Genomic DNA, 12,489 nt, shown 5'->3' on the forward strand with positions numbered 1-12,489 from the left:
GTCCCACTATTTATATCCGAGCCCACCACTGCAAGAACTGCAAACAGTTTAGTAAATAAGCTCTGTGGTCAGAACACAGAGTAATGTTGGAAGAAGATGCAGAGGAAAAAAAAAAAGGCAAGCAAGCATGTCTTTTGTGTCAGGCATACAGGAGTCAACCTGTAAAATTAGGTCCATAAGTATTTGGACAATGACTATAAATTTTGCCTATGTACACTACTACAACGGAGTAGAATTGAAATGATGAAAATACGTTGTGCAGCCATTTTTATACACATTCCATCCATTTTCCGAGTCCATAAGTAATTAGACAAACTGATAATTGCTTACACAAATCATCACTTTTGCAGCCAGTTTTCTTCAGATACATCACAAGAATATGTCTTGGACATAATTTGCATCAATCATGAAGAAATTCAAACAGGATGAGACTGTATGGTAAATCTGATATAGGCAGTTCTGGTTTTGGAGTGATGATGTAAGATGGAGACACCCATGATGACTTTGATGGAGTTATAAGCTTCTTTGGCTGTTCAGAGAAACTACACTCAACAAAAATATAAACGCAACACTTTTGGTTTTGCTCCCATTTTGTATGAGATGAACTCAAAGATCTAAAACTTTTTCCACATACACAATATCACCATTTCCCTCAAATATTGTTCACAAACCAGTCTAAATCTGTGATAGTGAGCACTTCTCCTTTGCTGAGATAATCCATCCCACCTCACAGGTGTGCCATATCAAGATGCTGATTAGACACCATGATTAGTGCACAGGTGTGCCTTAGACTGTCCACAATAAAAGGCCACTCTGAAAGGTGCAGTTTTATCACACAGCACAATGCCACAGATGTTGCAAGATTTGAGGGAGCGTGCAATTGGCATGCTGACAGCAGGAATGTCAACCAGAGCTGTTGCTCGTGTATTGAATGTTCATTTCTCTACCATAAGCCGTCTCCAAAGGCATTTCAGAGAATCTGGCAGTACATCCAACCAGCCTCACAACCGCAGACCACGTGTAACCACACCAGCCCAGGACCTCCACATCCAGCATGTTCACCTCCAAGATCGTCTGAGACCAGCCACTCGGACAGCTGCTGAAACAATCGGTTTGCATAACCAAAGAATTTCTGCACAAACTGTCAGAAACCATCTCAGGGAAGCTCATCTGCATGCTCGTCGTCCTCATCAGGGTCTCGACCTGACTCCAGTTCGTCGTCGTAACCGACTTGAGTGGGCAAATGCTCACATTCGCTGGCGTTTGGCACGTTGGAGAGGTGTTCTATTCATGGATGAATCCCGGTTCACACTGTTCAGGGCAGATGGCAGACAGCGTGTGTGGGTGAGTGGTTTTCTGATGTCAATGTTGTGGATCGAGTGGCCCATGGTGGCGGTGGGGTTATGGTATGGGCAGGCGTCTGTTATGGACGAAGAACACAGGTGCATTTTATTGATGGCATTTTGAATGCACAGAGATACCGTGACGAGATCCTGAGGCCCATTGTTGTGCCACACATCCAAGAACATCACCTCATGTTGCAGCAGGATAATGCACGGCCCCATGTTGCAAGGATCTGTACACAATTCTTGGAAGCTGAAAATGTCCCAGTTCTTGCATGGCCGGCATACTCACCAGACATGTCACCCATTGAGCATGTTTGGGATGCTCTGGACCGGCGTATACGACAGCGTGTACCAGTTCCTGCCAATATCCAGCAACTTCTCACAGCCATTGAAGAGGAGTGGACCAACATTCCACAGGCCACAATTGACAACCTGATCAACTCTATGCAAAGGAGATGTGTTGCACTGCATGAGGCAAATGGTGGTCACACCAGATACTGACTGGTATCCCCCCCAATAAAACAAAACTGCACCTTTCAGAGTGGCCTTTTATTGTGGGCAGTCTAAGGCACACCTGTGCACTAATCATGGTGTCTAATCAGCATCTTGACATGGCACACCTGTGAGGTGGGATGGATTATCTCAGCAAAGGAGAAGTGCTCACTATCACAGATTTAGACTGGTTTGTGAACAATATTTGAGGGAAATGGTGATATTGTGTATGTGGAAAAAGTTTTAGATCTTTGAGTTCATCTCATACAAAATGGGAGCAAAACCAAAAGTGTTGCGTTTATATTTTTGTTGAGTGTATGTATAGCGCAACTTTTGTCTTTTGCTGTACCAGTTATACAGTTTAATGGTTGTTGAAAAAAAAAAATGAAGTGCAATTTCAGCTACACTTTGCCAGAAGGCACATGGAAGGCTTGAGTCTAGATTCAACGTGGTTTCTTGTATTAAAGGGAAGAAAGAAAAGCCTCATACAATGATACAGACCATTTCTCCCAGATGACTCAAGGGGTGAAAGGAAAGAATTTATTACATAAGTGAGTGCAAAGTTATTAATTTGGTTTGGCCTTAGTCCCCGTTGCAGCTGTGGCGTGAGCTGAGATGATCTTGAATCGTGCTGAGGAGGAGGGAGGGGGCGAAACCCATCGCCTGCAGCAGGCCAGGACCAGCTGGTGGTGGTGGGGCAGCAGAGGGAGCGTCAGGCAGGGAACTGAAAAACAGTGAGAGGTTAGTGAGATGTCAAAGCTTTTAAAGGACGTCGCTGCATCCGACTGGTTTGCGGTGATTGTTAGCGGTGGCATGTGTTTAGGATTGCGTATGTGGCTGAAGCCAATTAGCTGATCGTGAGAGTTGACTGTGAGTCCTCTGAGAGAACTTGTCTATGCTTCCTTTCTTAAGCTTTTATCTAATTTCATTAGTTTTTCCTTTTATTTCATTATGTTTTGTTTTCAACTCAGTCATGTTGATGTGCTAATGTGTACCCCTGCATATAGAAGCATAGTGTACCTGCGTCATGATTCCGCCATGTGTTCTTGAATTTGAATTTTGTCATTTTGAATGCAACAAAAACATTGTTGAGCTCAGTTTTCAACCAGATATTTTCTAATCTAACATCCTGCTCCCATCTGGAAAGTAATCCAACTGTAGTGTACTTGACAACACCCCATTTTTAGACCAAGGAGGAAGCACATTTCACCCATGTGTCACTGTATGTCACCAGCGTAATGATATGGTCAAAGAGGAGAAAATGTTTTAATTTAAAGTGTCCTCTTCATACTTTGTATGTTTAATAATTTTGTACATTTAGATTTATTTTATGCATTTATTAACCCTCTGGGGTTCAATGGAATTTTCTTGATTTTATCACACCTTCAAAAATTCCCCTTTTAAGGTACTTTAATATACTATAATGCCCATGTGTCGCATGAAAAAATGTTCAGAACAATCTCAGCTTTCTAACTGTGAGACACCTATTTTCCTAGAGCACTGTGTAAATATATAAAACTGAAAGTATGAAAGTGTTTTTAGAAATTCTTCAAATCTTTCATGAATACCTGCTTTTATTCATCTGGAAAAATTGGTAAGTCAATTTCTAACACCAAAACAAAGTCTTTTAGGTCACAAATGAAACATATGAAAAAGTATTTTAAATTAATATATAATTTTCAAAAAATTAAACATGTGCCATGCAGTGCAGCAGCGCCACCCGTTGGGAGCTGCATGGCAGAGACCTTGTACATTTCAAAAGAGCATATTTGTACAATGAAACCATTCACCAGTTCCATCTGGAGGTCTTGTGTCATAAAAAAGTCACACGTTTGAATAAAACCCTTCAGTGATGAAAACTGGGACATCCATGTCACATTTGCTGTGTGGGGGAGGGGGGAGTGCTCTGCCAATTTTGGTTTAAATTTTTTTCAGATTGATTTGCCCCTTTTTTTATATATTTATGACTGTTTACTGGCTTGTTTCAATGACGATCGCCCAATAACAGACATTACAGCTGCTCTGCTGCAGGGTCTCACAGACAGACACAGAGAGAGACAGAGACAGACCCATGTGAACTTCTCAGGCCTTTTTGATTGGCTGTTACTCGAAGATTGTCTAGAGAGAAAATGAAAATACAGCTGAGAATTTGTAGTTTCAGGAAGTGGTTGAATAAAGTCTCTGTGACATTCCATCTATGAACTTTTAATAGAAATATGACAAAAAGGAGACGTGTAGCGGCTTGCTCTCCACTGTTTTTGATTCCTCCCACTCACTCCCCCTAGAACACGTACTTAGATCTCCTGCATGGGAGGCAGACGCTCTGTCCAGTCGGCCAAAACCTAGGCTCTGGCCTGACTGCCCAAAGTGTCCTTTGGCTGTTGGAGGAGTGAGTCCCACTCTGCTGGTCTCCGTCACACTTGGACGAACAGGTGCATCTGTGGACCCCAGAGGGTTAATGCAAATTATCAACTTCATTTGCAGTTACTTAATATTACTCATTATTTGTAACGACAAGGATACAAATCTGGTGGCTTAGTGGTTAGCACTGTTGCCTCACAGCAATAAGGTCACGGGATTGATTCCCACTTGTGGCCTTTCTGTGTGGAGTTTGCATGTTCTCCTCGTGTTTGTGTGGGTTCCCTTCGGGTGCTCTGGCTTCCTTCCACATCTAAAGACATGCAGGTTAGGTGGTCTGGAAACCTTAAATTATCAGAAGTTATGTGACCCTGCGACAGACTGGCGTCCTGTCCAAGCTGTACCCCAGTTCACGCCCCATAACTGCTGGTCGGTGGGATTTACTAGGCAGCAAGTTAACATTTTGAGATTTGAGTGACCTTGACAAGGGCCAAATTGTGATGGGCACTTTATGGAATGTTCTCCGTTCTGTAGTGGTCAGTTCTGATCAAAAGTGGCCCAAGGAACCAGCAACAGGGTCCTTGGACAGGTCAGACAAGGCTCATTGATGTTTATGAGGAGCAAAGGCTGCCAAGAGCATCTTGTTGCCAGATGCCATAGTCCACCTTCAGAAGTCTAGTGGAGTCCATACCTTGATGGTGAGGGCAACTGCACAACAGTAGGCATGTAGTCACAATGTTATGACTGATTTGTGTAAAGCACATCGATACCAGGCTCAAAATCTGGAAAACTAGCAAAAACAACTGCTTTTGCACCACATGAAAGACAGAAAACTTAAAGTTTTAACATTTTAACACTGTGAAAAGTGAAACTTTCACTTATAACTGGTGTGACATAAAGAGTTTATTTTAAACACTATGTGAGTGGACTTAACACTGATGCTGCTGTGTACATGGACACTGATTACACTCAGTATTGTCCTCATGCATGCAGAGCCCAAACCAGCATTTGCTTCCAATTCAGTAATGTTCTATCTGTGATGTGTGCAGACCGTAGACATACACGAGGTCTGTCCATAAAATATAGGTCCTTTTTATTTTTTTCAAAAACTATATGGATTTCATTCATATGTTTTTACGTCAGACATGCTTGAACCCTCGTGCGCATGCGTATGTTTTTCCACGCCTGTCGGTGACGTCATTCGCCTGTGAGCACTCCTTGTGGGAGGAGTCGTCCAGCCCTTCGTCGGAATTCCTTTGTCTGAGAAGTTGCTGAGAGACTGGCGCTTTGTTTGATCAAAATTTTTTCTAAACCTGTGAGACACATCGAAGTGGACACGGTTCGAAAAATTAAGCTGGTTTTCGGTGAAAATTTTAACGGCTGATGAGAGATTTTGAGGTGATACTGTCGCTTTAAGGACTTCCCACGGTGCGAGACGTCGTGCAGCGCTCTCAGGCGCCGTCGTCAGCCTGTTTCAAGCTGAAAACCTCCACATTTCAGGCTCTATTGATCCAGGACGTCGTGAGAGAACAGAGAAGTTTCAGAAGAAGTCGGTTTCAGCATTTTATCCGGATATTCCACTGTTAAAGGAGATTTTTTTAATGAAAGACGTGCGGGCGGATTGCAGCGTCGGCTCGCAGCCGCCGCGACGCTCCGCCACAGGAAAAACACCTCTGTTGGAAGCCTTAAGGACAAGTTGGAACATGTCCAGCTGTTAAACAATTTCTCATATACTCACTCCACTGAAAGCCATCAAAAGCCGCCTGGATTTTACAAATGGTTATCAATACGGAGGTGTTTTTCCTGTGCCGCCGCACCGCGCCGGCTGCGTCCCGACGCGCGGACCCGTCCGCACGTCTTTCATTAAAACAATCTCCTTTAACAGTGGAATATCTGGATAAAATGCTGAAACCGACTTCTTCTGAAACTTCTCTGTTCTCTCATGACGTCCTGGATCAATAGAGCCTGAAATGTGGAGGTTTTCAGCTTGAAACAGGCTGACGACGGCGCCTGAGAGCGCTGCACGACGTCTCGCTCCGTGGGAAGTCCTTAAAGCGACAGTATCACCTCAAAATCTCTCATCAGCCGTTAAAATTTTCACCGAAAACCAGCTTAATTTTTCGAACCATGTCCACTTCGATGTGTCTCACAGGTTTAGAAAAAATTTGATCAAACAAAGCGCCAGTCTCTCAGCAACTTCTCAGACAAAGGAATTCCGACGAGGGGGCTGGACGACTCCTCCCACAAGGAGTGCTCACAGGCGAATGACGTCACCGACAGGCGTGGAAAAACTCACGCATGCGCACAAGGGTTCAAGCATGTCTGACGTAAAAACATATGAATGAAATCCATATAGTTTTTGAAAAAATAAAAAGGACCTATACTTTATGGACAGACCTCGTATGCTGGAAAAACCTAGTTTGAAATCACCATAGGTTTTCTTTAGGCCTAGTTCAAAAATAATGAAGCCTAACTGCTGATTTGCATTGCATTTGTCATGAACAAGCCATTATTTTATTTAGCGCCATCCAGATTTATCTGTGAGTTGCCTATAGTGTCTTTGACAGGTACTGAAAATTTCATGGACAAATTCCGCACAGTTCCAGAGATATGCATGAAATGTACCCCCAAAGTAGCACTTTTTTCATCAAGTTTGTGTGACATTGATATTTATCATTATCATTTAAAGTTGAATGTTAAAGACATAACCTTGTATTTTGTCAGTTTGTTTGTTTGTGGTTCATACTAACACACAGTTGGTTGTTGGGATTGAAAAAACATCATGTTTCTAAAGCAATGTAAAACCGTCACAAGTGTAACGCTGAGAATAAGTCCTTGATTTATTTGTGTCAAAACCTTAGCTATATTTCTTACTCTGCTTCAATAGAATAATTATATTACTTGTTCAATAATACCAGGAACTAATGGACAGAATTTCTTTGTTTCAGGCTTCTGCAGACTAAAGAAGATACCTACAATGTTGTCGCAAGCGTTATGCTCTAGCACATTATAGTATATATGCACTGATAATTTCTAGCAATGACTGAACTGAGACCAATAGAAATATTGAAACTCTGATATATAACCATACCTAAAATGATAACATTTCACAAAAAAGGCCACTTTTAAATTTTGATGGTTATGTCACACTTTGGCTTCATTATTTTTGAACTAGGCCTTTAGATACCTGGAAGTGCCATTCTGAAACTCAAAAGTGCTCCTATGGGTGCCGCCATGTTGGCAGTGCTTACCCTGCCCATGTCTCGATCACCCCACTAATGAGTAAACAGGTGGAGCATTGGGCAATGCCCTGTGTGACCTGGGAGGGATGAATGATGTGTTTTATTACAGCTTATTTTTGTCTGGACGGTGCTTTACGTGACTGGTGACTTGAGTGCACATATTAAAAAATACGACCTACTCATGGTCTCAGTAACTTTGGAGTTTTAGGGTTAGTATGGGGTGGAGTTACCGTCAGCCAAGCTATGTTACCTACTAACACACTGCTAATGCTGCTAACCTAAATTAAATAACATGAAAATTATGGAAGAAATACTGTAGCACAAATGTCTTAGATGATGAATGGCGTTTGGACACACCCCTATCTCAGTGTTACCATACAGGCTAAAGCTAATAGTCTAACATTGGTTCAGGTGTTTTATTAAAGCATATTTTTGTCTGGGCCATGCTTTACATGACTGGTGACTTGAGTGCACGTATTAAAAATTATGACCTCTCATTGCTCTCAGTAACTTTGGAGTGTTAGGGTTAGTATGGGATGGAGGTACCATCAGCCAAGCTAATGTACCTACTAACACATTGCTAATGCTGCTAACATAAATTAAAAAACATGAAAATTTTGGCAGAAATACTGTAGCACACACTTCTTAGATGATCCGTTTGGTCAATTAACCAAAACAACAAACCATGCTATTGCTGATATTTGTAATAAAATGCTCAGAAAGGACAGGCGTGGCCAGTTTACAACCACTGCTAGTGGTCTCTCAATAGGAACAATCTGGAGTCCTCTGAAAGCTAAAACAACCTGTCACTAAAAAAAAAAAACACACACACACACCCCTAATTATGCATTACTAACTGGCTTAAAAATGTCTTAAGCTGAAGAGTTATTTTAAAAAATGCACAGTTGTGTACATTTGTCATGGAGGGTTGAAACTAGCTATAGAGACAATTTTTTTTTTTTGTACCAGGTTGTAAATATGTTTACTTCTCCTCAATCGTTGGACATTTTAACATGAGCTTCTGCATGAAATCTGCTCACTTTCTCATCCTGCCATTCAAGGAACTGCCACTTTTCCCATTTCCAGGTTGGGTTAATTTTTTGATGTGCAGAAGCTGAAGCTTATTTGACTTTTACCTCCTATGCATTATTTCAAACCTGCAGTGACATAATGAGTCATGATTTCTGTAACATCCCGAGCCAATGACCCAGTGTCTTTGATTAAAAAATGATCAGGTGAGACTGGTAGGGTTGCAGTTTTATTTCCTACCTGATATGTCATCTCTGTGCTTTTCAACAGAAGGCACTCATACAGAACGGGTCAGGATATAGAGAACTGTGGGACCTGCAGGGACTGCGCTTGTATCATCTACAGGTAATTTGGATTTCTGTTTCCTTGTGTGCATTGTTTTTGTTATGTTTGGCATATTATCACTGAGAGTACAATGTGGATCTTGATGCATATGAGTTACCTTGCCATGTTAAATTACATCAAGTTGGGGGATTCAGTTTAATTTCATGGTGAGACATTTTCCACTGTGTGACAGTAGAGGGACACCAGATAAAACTTTTGTAATAAGGCTGCTCACCATTTTCCATTTACTTTTCACTCTTGGTCGAGTACTGAATGAGAAAAATAGTACCAACAAGCGCTAACCAGTGTAGGGAATTTTCTGCCTCCGGAACCCCTCCCCGGTGGTTTAATGTGGTGAGCGAACTCAAAGACTCAAACGATTGACAGGAAACTTAAGAATCAGGTGTTGTATTAAAAAGATACCTTCACGGAACAGAGTCATTATGACAGCGCTGGACTCTTGCAGCAAACATTCTACACAACGTTACGTACAAGAACCTCGACATTAGTTTAACCTGCCTTTTTTAAGCCTGCTTTCCACCCACCCCCAAGTGGGTGGGCCTTTGCCCTGGGCGTGGATTGCTATGTGATTAGTTGAAAAGTGTTGCATTTGACATTTTTATATGCGGGTGACCTGCCCGCGTTGTTGATCTGAAACAGTATGTGTCATATCCAAACTATATTTTGTCTATGTGGTGTGACAAGAAAAGAACAGTATGCATCATGGCCTGTTGCCCCATAGGAGATATGAAGTTATCAAATAGTCCGAAGGACAAGGTCATAGAACATACTGTCCAAACACCAGCTATACATGCAAGGCTATGGGGCAAGCAAAAAAATTCAAAGTAAGCCTTTAGAGCCCCTTGCAGTTCCATGGAGCCCCTAATGTTATCGTACATGCTGTGACATCAACAACAGGTCTTCTCAAAGCACCACGTTTGTGCTAAAGTTATACCCTGGACATGTTACAGTGTCTACGATGATACTACAGTTGTTTTTGCACATATCTCATGGTACAAGACCCGCACATTATGTCATCACACTGCGCATTAACTCAGCATATTACACCATCAAACTGTTTATGACAAGTGTGATCTTCCCATGCTGGTTTATCATGGTTTTAGACCATGGACCACTGGGTACAGCTGGCATAACGCAAAAGTACCCAAGGATCCTTCCAAGACACCTGATACCAAAAACACACAATGTCACCTTAGGTTAGTGTCCAAGTGTCAGAACCATACTGTACGGCAGGAAGCAGCAAAACCCTAAAGACTCGGACTTTCATTTTCCTGAATAGGGATTAACATCAACAAGCACCACAGTCCAGCATCCTCATGGGTCTGCAAACTCATCCAGGTGTCTTTTGATCTCAGAAGCACAGGAGCCAGAGACCTGAATGTCACTGCTGAGATAAGAGGATACCTCAAAAGATTTTTGGCCTCACACACACAAAAAAGGTCACAGGTGAAGGATTGTTCTTGCATTATTTTTCAACATAGACTATCAAGCTTTGCTATCCATCACTGAACAAGGTCACATCTTGAGTCTCTAGATACTTTTGTCTGCAGGCGAGGCCAAGAACATTTTGAAGGACCATCATATGTGAATGTCTCATGCAAAAAGGAGGCAACCAACTGTGACCTTGCAAAAAGGAAACAAGTGAGGGAAGCCACCAAGACATTCTTCCATTTGAGGGAGTTGTTGGCTTCTGTGATTGAGAGAATTTCTGAATCACACAGTTATTGTCTGTTGGCATCACCAGTTATACAGCACAGAAAAGGAAATTTCAGTTACAGGTTGCAAGAAGGTACATGGGAGATATATGATCTGTTTTCTTGTATGAAAAATTCTGCAAAAATTGTGTGATTGATTTTCCTTTTCTGTGGGGGAATTTTTCAACTTTCACTGGTGATTTTTCTAGGATGTGATCTTTGTGATTTCAGTGGTATTTATTTCTGTGACATATGTCACTTAAGTATAAAACGAATACTTCCAGGCCAACATTTTTCTTAAAGCGGTGAACGTGTAACGTGCAGTCATGCAAATGTGAAACTTTGACCATGTTTAAAATGATTCCCAGCCATTCTTTTAACTGCAAATGGATCTTAAAACTGATTTTCTGCTCTGGAACCCTTTAAGTTCTGAATCCGTATTCCAACTTACTCTATCATTCCTTCTTTTTTTTACTTTTTCTACTCTCCTGGCTTTCTCTTTTACACACAAAGTCAAGCACCCACACAGTTTTCAGATTTCAATTAGCAAATAGGGTTTGTACAGTTTACAAAAAGAAAATGTAAAAGAAAGGTGTGGATTTCTGTGAAAGTGAAATCCCCGTCTGAGCTGTCAGAGCTTCAAAACAGGGGGAGGGAAAAAAAAGGAAAAAAAGGGGTTATTAGTGGAGCAGCAAATGTGGCGGAGACATTTCTTGTGCTTACATTCAAACGTAAATTGATTAAAACTGGATTAAGGCGGCACTGATTATTAAAACTGTCATATTAACACCTCAGAGGTTTTTTTGTTGAACAAATAAGATATCTTAGAAAGCAAAAATCCAATTAACAGACCAAAATGAGTCTTCAGTCTTTACACGTATTCGCTTTCATCCCGTCTCGTACAATGATCTGATTATCGGAAGAATAATTTATTGCTTTGCGGCACTAATAGGGTTTCCTGTAGCAATGACGCAACCTCGCTGTTAACTTGATAATCGAATGAATGACATTATTGCACAAAGTTGAGTTACTTTATAAATGATATCAATGATTCAATCAACTACTTTCCTAATCTGGTTATCCTCAGTAATTTATTTATACTGTGGATAAACCGACTCAATTAGGGAGCCGAAGAAAGAGATGAACAGTGGGGGTGGACAAGGCGAACGACAACTGGGGATAATAAAGAGAGAGAGAGAGAGAAAATATCGGGGGGGGGGGGGGGGCGTGGAACAAGAGAGAGAGAACTCTAAACTAAATACGGCTTCGTCTTAAAAGATAGAACATTACAGAGAGGGTTACTGCTCGGAAACAGCAAGGAAACAAATCCATGCAGAGAAGAAACATCACGAGTGTTCATCAGGTTTATGTGTTTCTGTCTTATGTGACACGTGTGGGGGGGTTTCCTCCAAAAATGGAGGGTGGCTGCGATCAAGAAAGGTGCTGGGGAAAACCGAAAAGAGAACGTGGGGAGAAAAAAGAAGCAACTGAGCGAAAAAGTGTATAATGTGAGCGATTCCATTAATTAGAGAGCTTCTTGTCCATGTCCACAGCTCAGCACATTACCAGTCTGCTGAAGATGGCTTTAAATTTATTCAGGAAAAATGCAAATAGTTTCAGATTTACATTCCCGGCCTATTGAACCTCAGATGAATAAGTCCTGAAAATCTAACATCACTGCAGCACAGCTGTAATTGAAAGCCGTCAAATTAAAAGAACATATAATGAGGACAAAGTCTTCTGCATCTGGTGAGCTTTAATGCACCAGTTTGATCGAACAACCAACTTTCTTTTGGCTCTGTAATTTCTCGTAGATATACTGCCACCTGCTGGATGGATAGTGGAGGTATCTGCCTTCACATGAGCATTAGTTAAGTTACGGATGATTTGTGGATGCTGAATAATTTGTTGAAAATAATGAACAACTCCAACTAATACTTACTTGTAGTTTGTTTGCCTTCTGACCACTTGGACACGTCGTGT

The 12,489-nt window shown here is 41.5% G+C and overlaps 1 protein-coding gene across 3 annotated transcripts in view; it reads left to right on the plus strand.

The window, feature by feature from the left end:
* LOC117529166 (mucin-2) overlaps positions 1 to 12,489 on the plus strand; it is a 115,358-nt gene that overhangs the window by 16,448 nt on the left and 86,421 nt on the right. Inside the window, exon 2 of one of the 3 annotated variants that reach the window (XM_034191868.1) lies at positions 8,738 to 8,812. The exons of 1 other annotated variant lie outside the window; for it this stretch is intronic. In XM_034191868.1, coding sequence (XP_034047759.1) covers positions 8,738 to 8,812 — 75 coding nt within the window. The remainder of the gene's footprint in view (positions 1 to 8,737; positions 8,813 to 12,489) is intronic. One more of the 3 variants, XM_034191869.1, reaches the window with a different exon arrangement.

The sequence above is a fragment of the Thalassophryne amazonica genome, chromosome 17 (genome assembly GCF_902500255.1).
Source record: "Thalassophryne amazonica chromosome 17, fThaAma1.1, whole genome shotgun sequence".
Taxonomy (NCBI): domain Eukaryota; kingdom Metazoa; phylum Chordata; class Actinopteri; order Batrachoidiformes; family Batrachoididae; genus Thalassophryne; species Thalassophryne amazonica.